The sequence below is a fragment of the Cryptomeria japonica genome, chromosome 2 (assembly GCF_030272615.1).
Source record: "Cryptomeria japonica chromosome 2, Sugi_1.0, whole genome shotgun sequence".
Lineage (NCBI taxonomy): Eukaryota > Viridiplantae > Streptophyta > Pinopsida > Cupressales > Cupressaceae > Cryptomeria > Cryptomeria japonica.
The window spans coordinates 639,116,689-639,136,326 of record NC_081406.1 but is presented as its reverse complement, the minus strand read 5'-3'; the positions used below and the strand labels follow the sequence as shown (position 1 = coordinate 639,136,326).

At 36.4% G+C, this 19,638-nt stretch overlaps 2 protein-coding genes across 10 annotated transcripts in view; one reads left to right on the top strand and one right to left on the bottom strand.

Annotated features, from left to right (window-relative positions):
- LOC131055291 (lysine-specific demethylase JMJ32) overlaps positions 1–19,638 on the top strand; it is a 65,727-nt gene that overhangs the window by 5,808 nt on the left and 40,281 nt on the right. For 3 of the 9 annotated variants that reach the window (XM_057989814.2, XM_057989817.2, XM_057989816.2), the window contains exons 2-3: positions 5,929–6,104; positions 6,566–6,636. In XM_057989814.2, coding sequence (XP_057845797.1) covers positions 5,929–6,104; positions 6,566–6,636 — 247 coding nt within the window. Of the gene's footprint in view, positions 1–5,928; positions 6,105–6,565; positions 6,640–6,754; positions 7,282–15,052; positions 15,206–15,239; positions 15,463–19,638 lie in introns of those variants that run through there. The other 6 variants (XM_057989820.2, XM_057989818.2, XM_057989815.2 and 3 more) reach the window with 6 other exon arrangements.
- Positions 10,057–11,340, bottom strand: LOC131055377 (uncharacterized). Its single transcript, XM_057989837.2, has 2 exons — positions 10,978–11,340; positions 10,057–10,838 (listed from the first exon to the last, which is right to left on the bottom strand). The coding sequence occupies exons 1-2, from the start codon at positions 11,308–11,310 to the stop codon at positions 10,404–10,406; spliced, it is 768 nt and encodes a 255-aa protein (XP_057845820.1). The 5' UTR covers positions 11,311–11,340; the 3' UTR covers positions 10,057–10,403.

The following is a 19,638-nucleotide window of genomic DNA, read 5'->3' as shown; positions in this document are numbered from 1 at the left end:
TGCACACTTCTTTTGTGCTCTTGATCTTAATCTTGCACACTAACATTGTTCATCAGTGAGAAAATGGTAACCTCCAATCTTGAATTTGGCGTAATAGAAAGAGGAATGACTAGAGAGTAGTCACTCCCCTTTTACAATTTGCCTTGCTACAAAAATTTAAACAAATATTGAAATCTTTAATTTCAAAATATTTGTATTTCCATGTCACCCATAATGCTGCGCTATTCTATCAAATCGCCTTTGCAGCAGGCTTAGGATTTGGCTTAGTTATAGCCTTAGTGATATGCTTATCAAGAATCTTCACTTTCCTAACATAGATCAATAGTTTCTAAATTTCAGGCTCCACATTACTAAATAATAGGCATATAAACGTTTCTGCTCTGATACCATGAGAGAAAATCCGATCAATGAAGCTGCAAATAATTCAACACAAAATAATACAAGGTTCTTATTTTCCACGCACCATTCAATACATATTTATAGGATTTTTTAGATCCTACATTATATGAAACTCCCTAAATGATTAATCTAAATATAATGAGTTGTTTTAACAACTCGCTATATAATAACATCCAATTACTATGACACCTAGAATAGCTACGTGAGTTGTTACTGTAACTCACTTTTGTTTCAACATAACACAATACTATATTTATTTTATGCATCCTATGATGCAATATTCCTAATAGAATCAATTCCGTTTTATATGATCCTAGGTAATACTTTTGTTGTGACACGATAACTAGATAAAGGAATTGCACCTAGGCCAATATAACTTATTCCAAATTTTTTTCCACCAAGGGAAATCTCTTAGCACCTTTAGAATTATAACCTCAAGTAAGAAAACCGGCTTCCTCTAGAGAACAATAAGGTTCATCATCTTGAATGGAAGAGTGAGTAGCCCTGGCTTCAGGTGCATCCCTCCCAAGCTAGCTACTAGAATCCTTCCAATGATATATCTAAGAATTCACCAAACAAATGAAACTGTTAAAATCAACAACTTTTGACCACCCTATTGCTTGAAAAAGTTCACCCAAGGACTAAAGAAGGGGAATGAGGAGAGAATTGGTGGATGGAGGTTTGAAGAATCATCCCAAAATAAAGTTGTACAACCATTTTTGGTGATCCATAAGAGAGCATCCTTGATATATGTGACACCTTTTTTAATGGTAGTCCAAACCATGAACATTTTTCACTAAGATCCATTCAAGGAACATCCTCCTTAGGTACTCTCCCAATTATTTGAAATTAAGTATTCTAGCCTAAGGTTTATTTGAAATCTTGCACTTTCTCTAGTACTATTTGTCAGCTATGGTTTGGCTATGAGCTTAGACTGTTGAAGGCCAAGGCTACCAAATTGCTTAGGCCTATAGATTTGATCCCAATTAACCAAACTCCATCTTCGGGAATTTAAATTCCCTACTCAAAAGAATTTCCTAGAAAGAGAGTCAAATTCCTTGAGAAAGTTTTTTGGAGTCGAGAGCACCAAGAATCAATGAATAGGAAGAGCCTACAAAACAAATTTTAATAGGATTAGTTGTCCAACAAAAGACGACCACCCAAGTGCCCAATGACTCATATGAAATCAATCCAAAATCCTTTTCAACTGCTCTCTTTTACGACTTCTAGTAGATAAAGGAATCCTTAAATCATCCGAAGGAAGAACCATTATCCTAAAGTGAAAAGTTAGCGCAATTCCTAATTGGATAAGCATTGGAGTATTGAAGAAAAAAAGTTGGACTCAGCCTCATTAATTTGTTGTCCAAAAGTAGTCAAATAAATGTCCAAGACTTCTGAAATTCATTGCCTCACAGATTTTATAAAACTTTATCAATGTAGTATCATCCACAAACTAAAGGTGCAATTGTGAGTCCAAAGCTAGAGCTTATTGTAAAAATTAATATGACACAATATTATAATATTTTATTAAATAACAGGATACGACTACAAAGAATTTCATCTCCTTATATAGAGATTGGAGAATCAAACCATGCAAAAGGATAAACATGACATGATTCACCCAATGCTAATAGTAGCGAACTAAAAAACAAAAAAAAAAGGAACTTGCCACTAAGGTTACTTTATTACAATTGTAAGCCTTATCTTCTAATAATTTTATAATATTATTTTAATACCCCTTTTAAGGATTACTTCACTGAAAACAAAACATATAAAACTAAAAACACCCTAAAACATGAATTTGCCATTCTTTAGAAGGCTTTCTTTGAAAACAGATCATATGCTAGGTAGAAACTCCATCAAACTGCCTTGAACCTTTATAAAGGTGTAGCTCTTGAGCTGAATTCTCAAGCTCCTGAATTACAACCTCCTCATATTCCTGAACCATTGGACAACATGTTGGATTATTGTCATTGATGTCAAAGTGCATTTTGTGGCGTATTTGATGGAATTTAGTTTATGCCAAATTTATGGCACTATGATCGAGATTTCATTGAGCAAGGAGGAGATAAATTGCGTATGGATTCAAAATTGCGAAATAGTTTTTGTTATTGTTGTGGCCGACCCCCCTCTTGGAGTCGACCCAATTAGGGGAAGTAAAAAATGGATTTAAATATTATTTTAAGAGGGACAAACCCCTTAAGAGATGCGCCCTAACTTGAGGGCTACAAATAAATTAAATAATTTTTTTTTGCGTATGGCTGACCCCACTTGGTTTGGGTGCTCACTTGGGCAAGCAAATAAAAAATAAATAAAATATTTAATTCTGATCTTGGCTGATCAGCATGAAGAGAGGTAACCATTGGTGAAGGGGTGCAATTTGCATGTATAAAAGAAAGATCATTTGGGGTTAATTTTATCAAGCAATTCATTGAAGATCATTCTTATTTACAGAGCAGATCTAAAGAAGAAAAGTGCAGATTTTGGAGAAGATTTAATCCAGATTTGTGAGCAGACCTTAAGGAGAATTATTGCAAGATCTTGAGCAGAAATATTGCATATATTTTTATATATTTTGAGCATTTTTTTGAGAGTGTGTTAAGGCAGATCTTGAAGATATATGGAGCAGCCATTTAAGGCAGATTTAAGGCAGTTTTGATCATAGAAATGGGACTCGGACTCGGCGAGGCCGACTCGACTCGAGACTCGGACTCGGCAAAAAAAACTCGGCTCAGACTCGGCTGGACTCGGCAAAGTTATTGTGTCGGCAAAAAATAAAAATGAAAACATATTGTAAATTCTTTTTTTTAAACTTAAAATGTCATTACTGCTGCCCAAGTCTGGGCGAGTCTGGACCCCAGACTCGACCGAGTCCGAGTCCAAGCCCCCTGCACTCGCCGAGACTAACTCGGCTCAGGACTCGTTGAGTCCAGGCGATTTTGGGCAATTTTCATTTCTCTGGTTTTGATTGAGCTTTATTTTTAAGAAGACCTAATTTTATTATTAGAGTTTGGTGCCTTTGATTAAAAGAGATTGGTGTCTCTTGCTGGGTTGGTGCTCAGTTGTGGGGATTGTTGTCTCTAGTGGGTTGGTGCCTACGGTCTTCTGTGGGTTGGTGTGTATGAAGATTGTAAGGAGTTTCTAATACAAAAGCAATATTTTACTGTGGTTTTCTTTCGCAACGGTTTCCATGTAAATTGTGTGTTTTTCTTGTGTCTAAATTGCTTGATCTTGCATTTATGTTACTGTCGTGGATGATTACGTTTTGAAGTATTGCAACTGAAGTATCCTCACTTGTGCAATTGATCAAACAATGAATAATATTTCTAATGTTGAAAACTAAATGCATGTGATTTTATTGAGAAAACAAACGACTTCAGAGCATAATAAACAATTGCCACACTTCTCAAAAGATACTTTGGCTTCCAATTGCCAGTACAAATATCTATTGGGTGTAGGACTAACAAATAAGATCTTTCACTTCAGACAGTCATTCTTTTCACAAATAATGACAGATATGAATATTATGTACAGGCTGATTGACAGCTCCCTGCACTCTGAAATTGATATTCTCCTAATGCTTGCGCTTGCAGTCGCAAGCTATATCCGATAGGTGCGCTCAGTATTCCAAAACAATGTAACTTGACTCCCTTCAATATCTCTTTCGATAGGTTGATTCCAGCTATTGCTGTGCACACATTATGTCTCCTTCTATGCCACTTCCTGTAGCAACTCTGCCTGTAGCCCAATCGAAATGCCTCTGTCCTGATTGCCAACCTTGGCCTTGCCTGTCAAAGACATGGCAAGGGCTATTGGTGTTTACCCAAATTGTCCAAGTTAGTATAGCCTTCCAAATGCTCCTTGTTCCTGTATTATTCAGACTGCTAACTTGATCCTTTGACCAGCGATCACTCCCTGCTTCACAACCGGACACGGGCATGAATAATGAACATAAGATTTTTGGACTGGTAACATACAAGCTCAAGAACTGGCGGACAGATGTAGGAGGAACGTCCTACCTGACCCAGGCTGTGAGATGATCATCTCCACAGCTGATCGGGCACAAAGGCGAATTCCAAATCTCAATCATATCTTCACCCCACGATCAATTCCTTTATATAGGCATCCTGTGCCGGTCTATGGAGGATTAACCGACCTCAAGTTGGCTCAAACAGCAAACATTATAAATTTATTTAAACTTACCAAATCAATGTTTAGGAATTCGGCCCCAGGTCCGATATTAGGAAATATCAAATATACAATAAATTCATTTATTTAAAATTTCCAATTTATTGATATTTAAAGAAAAGCACAAAAGGTTGGGTGTTAGTAAACACTGCTTGGGTGGCCGACTGGCCCCTTCTCAAATTGGGTTCATTACAGCAATTGTGATTCATTAAGTTTTTGAAAAGTAAAAGGTTTTTATACTGATAATCTAATTTCTAAAGAATTAGGCAATGGGTTATTCAAATCAACTTCAATCAGATACATGCATAGGTAGTTACCTTTCTTTCAAGCATATGATGCAAAAGGCCTGAGGGTTATCCAAGGATAGCAGCAATAGGTGGACCTAAATAGGAATCATAGATGAAAGCTCTTCCATCGGATCCAAACCCACATGTTAGGGTTTGGTGAATAGACCAGCTTGATTATGAAAGCATGGACCACCCTCAAAAACTATATTCTGATCAGTCATTTTAGAAAAAACGACAAAGAAATACCCAATCACAGCAATAATAATCTCTATATCTCTTAAGGTTGCCAATTTTAGTATTTTACTGAGCCCAAAATTCCAATAAAGGTAGGGAAATTCAAATATGCATAAACTTGCAGATCAGAGTATGTTCAGAAAGATACAAGACAGCATCAACAATTAGATCCTAGTTGATGACCAAAACGGGCCTATCAATACTCTTCTCCAGGCAGGCATTCAACTTGATATGATTTTCAGATTTCTGATCCTCCTTGTCTTGTTATTTGCACCAAAAAACAAATAGCAATGTTCTGCCCAGATGAGGAAGGCTCTTCCAATCTAACAGGTTCTTGATAGGATAAAATGGCGGGTTCCCCTGGATCCACAACTACCACCATTCACCCAGAACTAAACCCTGCTGCAAAAAACAAAACCAGAGAAGAAAAGATCAGTAAAATGGTTAGGGACTGCAAGCATTACACAACAGCACTGTTCCCCAAGTACCTAAAGCAAGGCAGGCATGTGACCACCAGACAGCTGCACAGGAACACAAGAAAATCCATGCTGCACCATGAATCTGGAGCAAAATTTTCTTTAGCCTCTTCTTGATATTCAATTCTTGTACAGGGATCTTTACTTTTATGCTTTGGTTGATGTTATTTTTGCAACAATTGGTTATGATACACTGATATTGACATTTACCTTTAGACAACATGATATGATGATTTATTTTAACTCTTAATAGTTGATTCAGGGATGCATTATGCATTAATTTGTTATGTAAGCATGCAGCCAGCAGGAACTTATATTGTAGTTGACTTCAAAATGCATTGCAGGCAACTGGAGAGTTTAGTATAGAGTTAGATAATCCTCCACAGTATGTTCCATGGGCTAGCATTGATCCATATCCACCATCCTCAGAAGTTGAACAAAGCAGAATTTTGTTTCCCAGATATTTTAATGGCCCAAAACCTTTTGAATGTACAGTTCAAGCAGGCGAGATTCTTTATCTGTAAGTCTCCTCAGCCTTATCATCATTTGCTTGGATTTTGATCTATGAACTATTCTGTTTTGTGAAAATCAAACACTCAGTTGAGATTTGATTTTGTAAAGCAACATTCCAGTAGGCTTTTTGCAGCATATAGCAACAAGTGACCTTTCATTTCTAAGGACTACAATTTCCCTTGACAGCATTTTTATTCTTTTATTGTTTGATAAACCTGTTTTCCCATCAAAAGGAATATTCAATCTGAGGGTATGATTTTAGTCTAAACTCTAAACATATATATAAAAAGAATTGAGGTCTAGCATTGTATGATTTTTTAAAAGTTTTTTTTGGTTCATTACTGATGGGTAAGAGATTTTTTTATTTTTCTTAAAGAATTTAATAAGTGTAGCACACAAATCTTTCAGAACTATTTATAAAGATTTCAGTTGTAGTTTACATAAGCGGACCATCATCTGTTAATCCAGGCCAAGCTTGTGGTTTCACCATGTTAGGCAAACTCCTGACGCTGAAGGACGCACAATAGCAATTAATTATTGTGAGTACAAATCTACTTCTGCATGCTACATAGATTTTTCTTCATATTTTTTTAATTTGTGAATGTTGTTGTTTGAACATTGTAAACTCCTATCTAAAATATATTTCTTGTCCGGCAGGGTATGATATGCAATTTGACATTAAATATGCCTACTTCAATTTTTTGCAGTCTTTAAGTTTCCCAAGTTTATGATCATCCTCTACTTGTGCTAGTCATTAAGAGAAATTTGTCTATCAAACCATGTATGTTGAGGAAATTTGTCTATCAGCCAATCAGTAACCCAACTTGGACATGCTTTTCTTTAGAGGACAAACTCACAGGCCTTCTTCAAGTTCTGTTTGCAATTCTAGAAAGAAATATTCTTTACTAGGCTGTTCTACATGAGCTGGTGAAATGAACTTACGGTGAAAGTTTTGCTAAATGAGCAATTTAATGTTATCCCACTTAAGAGTTGAGTCTTATGTGCATTGGATCAACCTCAGAAACTTGTATGTTTGCTCGGTCCCTTTAAAAAATTCCAGAATTCTCTGGCATTTTGTTACTGGATACAGATCAACCATACTTGGAGATGGCATTGCTATCTAATAATTGTATTCTTTGGCACTTTTTTATACGTTTATCAAAATATTACTTCTTTTTTTGAAATGCTCTTTGCCCAATTGAAATGCTCTACAATTTGATGTCAAGGCATGCAATGGAGTTGCGATAGATGTGAAAGATTAAATGGACCTCACATTTTGTATTGCAACCAAAAAACCATAATTTGTATACTCAGTCTCAACTTGGAATTGGCAGACCAAAAATTTACAAAATTGGTTAATCTTGGCATCTTAAAATACTCAGGTCTCTTAAAAATATATAAATTTTCAAAATGTATCAAATAAGTTTGGTGCTGGTAGCACTATTGTAGAATAGGGCAGGCTTGAGAGGCGGAACACTGGTCACCAAATGCAAACGAAGGCTTTCGAGACCACACCAATATTCAAATCCACTATAAAATCCTTCCAATTTATTTAACAGTGAAATGCTAGTGTGTTTTTTACCTTGAGTAGATAAGGCTTATAGAGCCAGAAAATTGTGTACTTTCAGCATCTACCATGTTTTTCTTGCATTCAATATCCCTGTGCACTGCACGTTTTTTGCATGGACTCAGTGAGTGCTCACTTGAGACTTGCAGATTTACTTATTAGAATTCAGTAAAACTCACCACACAAACTCATTAAGCTTTTCTTGCAATAACTCTGGCTGGAAAAGAAACTCGCGAGTACTCAGGGGCTCACCGAATACTCACTGAATGGATAGAATCATAAATCTCATGCAAGTTAGTGAGTGTAGACCAAGAAAGAGTAGCTAAAACATTACTTGGACGATTTTTGATGCACAACCTCCATTAGCATGGCTTATGCAAATCGAAGATTGATTTTCAATATTGCACTTCTTGATATTTAGACAAACTGGTTTTGTTTTGAGGGTGAAAGTATTTACGTCAGTTGTTCTACAAGACTATTTAGGAGCTAATCCCCATTTGGGTAGGGAAAAGTGAAAACCCTTTTGTCGGGTACTTGGGATTTTACTGTTTGTTTGGTAATAAATGAAGTTTTGAGTATGGGAGCCCCCTTTTTTTATGCTGTCGGAGAATTCCCCAAGTCAGAGGGATTACTAATATGGTGGATGCAACCATTGCACTAGCATACTCTATGGGTGACAATCTATGTTGTGAACTTGAAGCTTAGGGGGTGCCCCTAGTGGCTGATCACATGTATACTTAAATAAATTTGCTCATTTTCTGCACCACACTTGCCAAACCACATAAAGAATATCTAATAGCCTAGGAGTATTTTGATTTTGGATGATTTTTTAAGTGGTTGGCTGGAGGTCTATGCCTGCATATGTGTCAAAGTGTATATTTCAAAGTCTCTTCCAATGTCATTAATTTGTAATTGAAGCTTGGTGTATGGGGATAAAATATTGATTGTGAAGGACTAATGCTAAACTTTATCTCGTTTCACATTTTGGGACATTTAGAAAATGTCTAGATTAGTTGGTGGAATCTAATAAGTGACAATGGATGGAGAAGAGTTCAACAATTGATCCCTTACAAAGGAGAATTAATTTAGGTATTTCCGATCATGGATAGGGATATCAGAGACTCCCCTCATTCATTCTCCCAATACAAGATCATTTGATTGCTAGGATTTATTTATTTATTTTACTACTTAGTAGAACTTGATTCTTGCAAAAGTTGGTGTTTAAATTCTCCTTGCTCAAAGCATTATGAAGTTGAGTTTGATTTGGTTGAATCTAAAAAAAAATGCTTCTATATGAAAGAACATATTTTATTGACTAAGCCTAAAGATGAACCTGTTAATATCAGTGGCAAGATTCTAGGAGATGATCCCATGTCAAGAGCATCAAAGAGGAGTCAATGAGTTCAAACAATGAACAAGAACTCCCTTCAAAGATTTTGACCATCTCTTAATTAGAAAGTGAAAATTAAGCTAGATTGTGGGTTGAAAGGTGAGTTGGTATAAATAGTGACATTATATATCTAGTTAGCTTTTAGCCTACATGGAGAGTCTTATTCGCATTAATTAAGTCTCCACTTAGGGACTTCTAGCTTTTTGTGTCATTTAATGTAGCTGAGACACATTTATTCACCTATTGATACGCTTAGCTCATGCACACTTGACACATGCATAAACACTTGTTTGCTGAGCTTAGATGTGTTGCACATTTAGAGAGGTAGTTAGTTGTTCAATCTTACCTTCTTACCTCCTCTACCTTTCATATATAGACAAGACTCTCATTGTATATTTTCCAAAGATCCCAGACTCGGACTCGGCTCGGACTCGGCAAGGCCGACTCGACTCGTGACTCGGCGATGACTCGGCGATGACTCGGCTATGACTCGACAAAATAAAAAACCCTTGAAATTTAGAGATTTTTAACGATTTAAAACTTGTTTCATGCACCCATTATTGAATAAAGCTTAAAGACACTATAACATCATCAAATAGAAGCTAATTTGATCACATACATAAACATACATCCATCACATGCGTAGAAATGTAAATTGTAGCTGAAGGAAATAGAAAACATAGATATATAGAGTTATAAATGTTGTCAAATGTATATAAAATCCATGACATCAAATGTTCCCAAGCATATATATAACTGTAAACAAAACAAGTCTATGGCTCAGGCTCTAGCTCATCCTCAGCCTCAGAGTAGTTTGTCTGCCTCCTACAAATGCGTCTAAGGTAGGTCCTGGATGATTGAGAAGCCATAGTCTCCGCCTGTGAGGTGCCTGTGCCGGATCGTGCTCTATCCTCCTCCTCTGCCATAGTCACAACTTCAGCCTCTCTGTTTGCCTGGTCAACCCATTCATGGTCCTCCTCAGTGAAGACGGGATCGGTAGACTCAGTGATCCACTCAGACTCTGGATCGATCTCCGCTAAAGTGATCGGAGAGGAGTCAGTGTCCAAAATCTGTCTGGTCGTAAGACGGAGGTTGTAATGAACAAAAACAAGATCATTCAACCTCTCCATAGACAATCTATTACGCCTCTTCGAGTGGATGTGCTCGAACATGGACCAATTGCGCTCACATCCAGAAGCGCTGCATGGCTGACTCAAAATACGGATGGCAATTTTTTGAAGGTTTGGGGTTGAGGGCCCAAACATTTGCCACCATCTATCTGAAATAACGAAAAAGAAAAAAAAATCAAACTCATTTCCAACTTTAAGGCTAGATTATAAAATCAAAAATTAAAATGCATAAGCCATAAACTTAAGAATCTTAAGTTTACATATATTTCTACCTGGCTGCAATTGTGTTCGAGCCTCTATGCACATGCTGTTTGCGAAGATTGCCCCTTCTCGATTATTATATTTATCCAGCTGGAGCATTGTACTTGAGGCTGTGCCATCAGTACACAACTTCTGAACCACTGTATACAGGCCACTAAGAACCTCCTCATTCGCCTTGAAGTCATCACGGAATCGAAATGCCGGATTGAGGTAATAGGCTGCTGCATGCCATCTCCTATCAATAATCTCCCAAATGGGGCCATACTTATCCTCATCTCCTGCATATATGGACCTAATGGCCTCCTTGGCCCTATCCATACCCTCATATATATAGCCCATAGAGGGCTTCTCCCCATCAACAACTCGTAGGAGAACTACGAGGGGCTCAGTGACCTACACATAATGTTAAACAAAAACAATTAAGTCACAAATTAAATTAAAAAAAAAGAAAACTTGCAAAGTTAAATTGTTAATAAATTAAAATTAAATTACTAAATAGTAGATACTAAATGTTAAATTGTAATAAATTTACCTGCACGGTTTCTCCACAGGGGGTCCAAAAACCTGGCTCATCAAAAATGCAATTTACCACATCTATCCCTGCAGTGGTCGTAGCATAGGATGAGGAAGTCCACTCCTCACCAACAAACATACGCCTCAAAGCCGCCTTTGATTTTATCAAGGATTTCAATGTGAGGAAGTTTGAGGCAAACCTCGTGATACCAGGACGAGCCAACTCCTTTTGCCCCGTGTATTGCCTCATAATGCTAAGGACCAATGCATGATTGTAGATAAACTTGCTGATATTTTTGGCCCTTTCAACTATTGATTTCACCCATTCAAGCTTACCAATATCCTCCAACATGAGGTCAAGGCAATGGGCCGCACAAGGAGACCAAAATTTTTTCGGGTGCCTCTCCATCAAAAGTTTACTTGCAGCAATTTTAAGTTAATTAGAAATTTTGATGTGTTAAGAAAACTTTAAATAATCATAGATGCCTCTCCATCAAGACTTGAAAAGTTCAAAATTTACCTGCAGCAACATAACTTGCTGCATTATCTGTCACCACCTGCACCACATTTTCTTCCCCCACCTCTTGTATGACTTCCTCAATAGCCTCAAATAAGTATGTGGCATTTTTCACATGTGAGGAAGCATCGATAGACTTCAAGAACATGGTGGATCCTGAAAATAGAGTTACAAACTTTCAACAAATCAAAATTTAATTTATTCAATGCATTTAGGGAAGTATAAATTAGAATGAATCATGATCAATCACCTCCGCAAGAAACAAGAAAATTTAGGAGTGTTCTATTCCTCTTATCCGTCCAACCATCTGTCATGATGGTGCAACCCTTTTGGCTCCAAGACTGTCGTTGGTCCTCTAGCTCAACTTTCATATCCTCAACCATTTGTAACAAGAGTGGGCCACTTAACTCAGCATCGGTAGGGGCGTTAAACCCCGCACCACAAATGGTTATGGAATCTACCATGCCTTGCCAATAAGGAGACCTGTCACAAATAGATTATGATTAGACAAAGTAGAGCTCAACTTCAAGCTCAACTTCAAACTATAAATTTACTTTTAAACTTAAAGCAATCAAATCAAAAAGAATTACCTGGCTGCAATAAATGGAATGTTGCAAGAGTACCAAAACTTGCAAATTTGTTTTCTTGCAGCATCATGAACCTCCTTGTTCCAACCCATGCTCTCAAGCGAGGGTTGTGGCCCAGGAGTACTACGCGGCACAAAATAACTATCCAACCTGGATTTCCGAACTCTAGGGCCAAAGGTAATAGTGCCACTAGGAGGAGTAGAAGTAGAAGCACTAGCACTAGCAGAAGCACTAGGGCGAAAGGGAGGCATGGAAGAACCCTCTCCAACATAGCCTACAGATGTGGATGCGGATGTGGGTGCATGGGAGCCAATAGCACTTAACTCTTCCAATTGCCTCTTCTTAGTTACCTTTTCTTGTTCATGTGTTTCTAATTGGACATAACAGAAATGTTTTGCCTTAGGAGTTTGTAATTTGCATACCTCAATATCATGGCCAAGTATGCCGGCAATATGGTATTTAAATCTATTGATGCCACCAAAATTAATTTCTTTACAAAAAAAACATTTTGTTTGATTTTTTTGTCTGTCAATAAAGTCTTCAGTATATTTCCAAGCCTCATCCTTTTTAGGCATTGTGAAAAATGAATGTTTTTTAAATGTGAAGGCTGCTGCAATAAGAAAATTTAATAAAGTTATAAACTAATAGAAAAAATCAGCAAACCCTACTTTTAAAAAAAATAAATTGTAAATACATGTTTACAATTTTTTTCTAAAAAAATGTAGGGTTTGCACTTTGCTATTATTCTACTTCTCTCATTGAAATTAAGCTAAAAAAATAAAAACATTCAAGATTTGGAAAGTTAACTGTTAAACTAAAAAAAAATTAACAAACAAATGAAAAAAATTCATTAACATACCTTAAAAAACCAACAAAATCTACCTTACTTCTTTCAAATGAGTTGAGAAGTCTTGCTTTGGACTCCTTGATGCTCTCAATGCAAGCCTATGGCCTCCCCAATGTGATTTGTGGTCTCCTTGATGCTCTTCTTCCTTGCTGGTTGCAAACCTATGGCCTCTTGTTTTCCTTCCTCTCTCTCACTTTTCCTCTCTTCTTCTCACAACTAACAATTAGAAGACCTTTTAGGGTTATATGAAAGAGAAAGTTAAAAAAAAAAATGAAAAAGCTTTTATTTTTTTTGTTTTTTAAAATCGAAATTGCTCATTCGCGCGGCCGAGTCCTGGAGCTCGGACTCGGTGAGTTTTGGCAAAACTCGCCGAGTTCGAGCCGTGAGTCAGCAAAACTCGCCGAGCTTGGCTCGACTCGCCAACTTGGCGAACTCGCGGCAAGTCTGGGAACTCTGATATTTTCACACTCTTCATATTATATGATAGATATTTTATTGTGCATAATTCTGTTGAGTAGTGGAAGGTTCATTTATGGTTTCAGAGTTTGGATTCTCCAACATGGTATCATGATATCAGAGTGTGTGATCGCTTGACATTCACGGCTTGACTAATATTGGCATTGCATAGAGAGATTCTGGTGAAATCAACATGGTATATTAGAGTGAGGTTTGTTGAAGGTTTTGGTTTGATTTTATTTTTGTGAGGCGTGAGATTGCTTGTTCTTCTTGGCCTATGGAATACTAGTGTTTTGTTTATGAATGCACATCTCTTCCCACACTAAGGTGAATTCAATAGTTAGCCCTATCATTGGAGCATTGTGGAGCTAAACAAAGTTAACAAACTATGTCATTGTCTAGAAGGCACAAGAAACGAAGAATAACTTTTTGTTTGGTGAAATTCAGTAATTTCAAATTATTTGCAATTTTTATTCCCTGTTGGACCATACAAATCCATACAGTAAAGAAAAGTTTTAGAAAAACCTTTTTTTGGGTGGAGGGCCAAAATCGTCCTCTACCCATCACCTTTTTGGTCAATTTTTTTAGGATTTTGGCCTATTTTGGCTTTTTTGAGGGTGTCATGGCATTTTTCAATCCAAATTTTTGCAGGGTTTCATTGGCATTTCTTCCTTGATATTTTCCCCAAAAGCTATGTTCTTTAGTAGCTTGTGGAGTTTGTTTTCTTCCATAGCGAGGGTTTCTCTCATATGGGGCTGGAATGTTTATTGTACATTGTGCTAGAAGTAGTTCTTGTGGTTGTCCTGAGTCCTCATTCTATCTCCTATCTTCATATTTACATTTTCATTGTATCATTTCTCTTTTGGATAGGGGTTTTTCTTCTTTACTTTGTTTATGAGTAATTTGACATGGTTACCTAGCATAACCTAGTAGTTGGGACCCATCATCATCTTCGCATATATTACTCCCTAAGTTGCAGTTAAGAGGGGTGTTGGTGTAAATAGTGACATTATCTACCTAGTTAGCTTTTAGCCTACATAGAGAGTTCTATTCACACTAGATAAGTCTCCACTTAGGGACTCCTAGCTTTTTGTCTTATTTCATGTGGTTGAGACACATGTACTTACCTATTGAGACACCTAGTTCATGTATACGACATATGTTTAAATACTTGTCACTTGAGTTTTAGATGTGTTGCACATTTGGAGTAGTCAGTCATTTAGTCCTGCTTTCTTAACTCCTCTACCTTGCCTATATTTGCAAGGCTCTTAGTGTATATTTTAACATTTCATATTATATGATATATATCCTATTGTGCATAATTTTGTTAACTAGTGGAAGGTTCATTTGTGCTTTTAGATCTTGGCTTCTCCAACATGGTATTAGAGAGTGTGACATCTTGACATTCATGGCTCATTAATAATTTGATACTGACATTTCGTGGAGATATTCTGGTGAAACCAATAGAAGTGATGTAGGAAATCTAGGGACGATAATTTATAAGTATTTTTTTTGAGTCTTAGATCTAGGAGAGTGCAACACCCTACTCTGCAACCGTGCCATTTTTCATGGAATCCTAGGAGTTTTAATCCCCTAATAGAAGTTGTCAATTGAATCGTAGAAAGTAGATATTATGTTACTTATGGAAACTAAACTAAACGTGGAAAATGTTGCTTCTGTTTTGAAGTTGTGGTATAGGTGGAAAGAAAATTTTGCAAGTGTAGACGGAGCTTTTCTGCAACCGTGCCATTTTTCATGGAATCCTAGGAGTTTTAATCCCCTAATAGAAGTTGTCAATTGAATCTTAGAAAGTAGATATTATGTTACTTATGGAAACTAAACTAAACGTGGAAAATGTTGCTTCTGTTTTGAAGTTGTGGTATAGGTGGAAAGAAAATTTTGCAAGTGTAGACGGAGCTTTTAGTGGATTGGGTTTTCTTTGTCTCACTATCTCAATCGAGATGATTGTTTTCGACTCTTGGGGTAAATTAACAAGTTTGTCTTGGAACATTATTTTTATCCTTTCTAGGTTGTTGCTTTCTTAAAATTAGTTGTTTTGTGAAACATGAGTTGTCTCATTTTCTGGAGTAATAAATCCAAAATAGATTGTAGAATAAAAATGCACAAAACCAACAATTATATGGTCAATTCAACAGACTGGCTCTGAAATTAAAAAGAGTATCTTTTCAGCATCAACTAAGCACAGGTTAAAGAAGTTAAATCATAAACTTGATTTAAGGTCAAGATAAACTATGACTACAAGGTAGAATTTAAAAGTGTGATCCATTGAGAGGATTGTTTCAAGTCTTCAATATATAATCGCATATGTTATTAATCTCTTCACTTAAAATTTGTCAAGAAGCAACCCATATGAAGTTGACAATTATTTGTACTTTGCATTAACATATCCATTGGGGGCCACAAAGGATAATTAATATGATATTTAATTAATGATGTAATAATGAATATAAATTCTGGTATAATGGATCTTACCATGGGCAAGAGATAGTTAGGATGTTTGCTTTTGGATCTCATTTTCTAAGAGTTTGAGAAGAAGCACAAATGATAGAGAAGTTGGTAGGACACACACATGGATGTGTAGCTGTCCAGTTGTCATATTTTGTAATGAAGGCTAAGTCCTTTCCTTCGTAAAGTGTGTGTGTATATATATTCGGGTATAATAGGAATCTTGGCATGGGTGAGAGATTGTTAGGATGTTTTGCTTTTGGAACTCATTTCATAAGAGTTTGAGAAGCACAAGTGATAAGGGAAGTTGGTAGGACATATAAATATGTATGCATAGCTGTCCGGTTGCCATCTTATGTAATGAAGGCTAGCCTCTTTCCTTTGTAAAGTGTATATATATTATATAAAGAAGATGATCTCACATTTGTTATCATTTCTTCTTATGGTATGATGTAAATGAATTTCTTTCTTGGTGATAGCTGAACTTTTTAAAACATGCATTAAGTCCCTGGCAGAATGAGTGGAGGAAACACCTCTTATTGGCAACGATGATTTTTCACTTAGCTTAGCATTTATCAAGTTAAACCAGAATACCTTATCATTCTGCAGTATTAATGTAATATTATCAGAAAATAACTAACACATGTTTTAGTGAAAAAGAGTATCCTACACTTCTGAAATCACTGCTTATTCTCTAAGTTACTGGAAATGGCATCGGAAACCCGGGTGACAGTCCTGGTTCGAGCCGGGTCCAGGTCCGGGTCTGAGTCTGAGCCAGGTGTGGCCCTGGGTTTGCCGCCAGTTTGCCCATGCTGGCTCTAATAAAATTGGTATTTTTTTTTAATGATTTTTCCCTGTGCGTCTCAGATGGTCTCGGATTGTAGTATTCAGCAGGTTAAAAAATCATGTCTTGCCTCTGTATCTTCCTCCGCCTGCAAACCGGAAGTTCAGACCTAAACAATTGCATCTGAATGAATGAAGGTGAACCTAGGGGATGTGCCGTAATGTTGTGGAGTGCATCAATGCTCAGCTGTTTCAAGTGCCGTTCACGGCGAGTCCCTCTTGCCAAGAGAAAGTCGAAAAGGAAGGAAAGAAGTGGATGTATTCTCCATCGAACCATATTGATTAAGATGTTAAAATGTAATATGTAATTTTTTTAATATTCAATATGTTAAAATGTAATATTTTAAAATATGTAAAATTTAAATTGATTATTTATAATAATATATATTAATAATAGTAATTTAAATTAATTTTTAAACATATATACTATTATTATCACTATTAAGTACATTTATTATTTATTATTATATATTTATTTTACTATTTTTGTCTATTAATATTATTTATTACTCATTTTAAATGTATTACTTATTTTATATGTATATATGTTAGGATGTACCCACACCCATACCCAAAGAAAAAAAAAACTTGCCATATCTGTACCCACACCCGTACCTGAATCGGCAACTTAGCAGTTATTCTATTTTCCCAGTAAATGATGACCTATTATTGCATGAGAGGAAAACTGCCCAAATTTTCAGAAGTACTTAAATACTTTTTCAGAAAGCAAAAATAGAAAATCAAATTTGGTTATAGAAAATATTGAAAAAATGCAAGCTAACAGAAATTCACATCACCAAGCATTCAAAACCTGGACTAATGCTAGCGGAAACAATTGTTGAGAAATTCACCTATCAAGCCTGATGATCTGGTGTCTTGATGCTGGGACCTCTATCAATTGAAGGGGAACATCACGATTCCTCCAATGCCCAAAGCCTCTTCAATTCCTATGCATTTTGTCAATTAACAGAAATATCTGGAACTAATTTCCAAAAGAGGTGATAAAACTCGATATTTTCCTCTATGATGCAATTTTTGAGATGAAGTTGGAAGGCAGTGCAAGAAGTGTGAAGTGAGAAAAGGCAGAATGGGTGGAGAGGAAGTAGATAGGGAAAGGCCAGTGAATTTGTATTTAATATTATTTGAACAAGGACTGCAAGGCAGGTTTGGTGGACACCCTGATTCAGTCACAGCGGTGTACAACCAAAGTACCAGGCAGAGCTTTCTATCCTTGATGATGAGCTAGACATAAAATAAAAGTTAAAAAGGTTATAATTTTTGGCTTCGTAACCAGAAGCACATCGCATAGGTATATTAAATAAATGGTTTGTCTTCAAGGTCAACTTAGGAAGGTAATTGTATTTTCATTACGTTCCATATCATGCACAATTGTTTATTGGTGCAATTTCAGTGATAGATGGAACAGTCTTTCTGCACAATTGTTTATTGGTGCAGTTGCAATGAAAGATGCAGCAATCATCCTTAAATATTTGTAAAAACTTTTTCTGAATGTTTCTTCAATTACAGGGCTCACATAAACTAGAAGAATTAAAACCCAGCTGCTGCTACAACAAACAATTATTCAGAGAATACCCAAATAAGTTCTTCACTGTCAGTTTTACATTTTAATAATTTATCATTTGTTTGTTGATATCATAATTCCACAAGAACCAGAATTCCAGCTTCGACCTCCAAGGTATTCGCACATTATTGGCAGTTGAGCACCTTGGACACAAAGTTGACAAATTGCAAACACAGCCATGGAATCAGGAGACTGCTACAGAATGAGAAGGATAAAAGAATGGCTAGGTAGATGACTCATATCAAGTATAGGTGCCAATTTACTCAACAACTGTTACTGATCATAGCATTTCATGCAGGTCAGTGCGTAACAGTTTAGTTAGTTGGCTGCATGTATGATTAAAGTAGAATCATATTGAAAGTTGTGTCCAACAATTTAAGCAGGTTTCACACAGATGTACTGCTAGAAATTCCCATTTTACTATTTCCAAGATGATCTGTTATTGAGCCTTCCTCGCTTTGGTGAGACAAGCCAACAATTTTTTTTTTGGTTCATTCCCTAAGCAACTCATTAAAAATTTGATTCATGCCACTTTTCCTCCTTCCTTTCCATCATCCATAATGTTCGCTTATTTTAAACTAGCACTTGCAGTAGAATGAGGTGCAATGGTTATACCAATGAAGTGATAGTCTGCAAAAAATCACGATTATACCCTATTAATCCTGAGTCCCAGAGCTAGCCGACCAAGCGTTGACACAATTTTCAAAGATTTTTTGCATTTAAATCATGTTAAAAACCCCTAAAATGGCAAAAAAGTGAAAAATCATTGTAAAAACTTGCAAAACCCTAGAAAAACACGTGAAATTACTGAATTGCTTAGAAACAGGGTTGGTCTGAGACAAAATCAGATTCAATGTGGAATCAACTTTGAAAAAGTGTTTCATTTTGTCCATTTTGGGGGGGTTCATCATTCCCCACTTGTTACAACCCACGAGCTCAACGACCTGTTGATGTGTGTTTTAGGCACATAACATTCAGAATAAAATACCAAAGCACTTTACCCTCTCTTGAACAAAATCACCTCAGATGCTAAGGGTAAGATCAATTAAAATGATTCCAAGGTTTATACATGTCAGGTCTTGACGAGTGGGTAACTCAATGATCGATGTGAATTGCTGTTTTCACTTGGGGACTTACACAAATGTTCAAATTAACTTCATAGATCATGGATAGGGAATGGGTGTGCTGATAACTTAGGATATGGCAATGTAGTTTTCGACTTAAGATTTACTAAAAAATGGGCAAAAGGAATAGGGTTTAGGAAATCTATTCTAAGCCTAGGAATGTAGGAAATGATGAACAAATTTAGTGGAATCAAACTAGGCAAGGTCTCACAAACAGGTTTTGACACGAGCTTAGTGCAATCATCTAAGGTATACTTA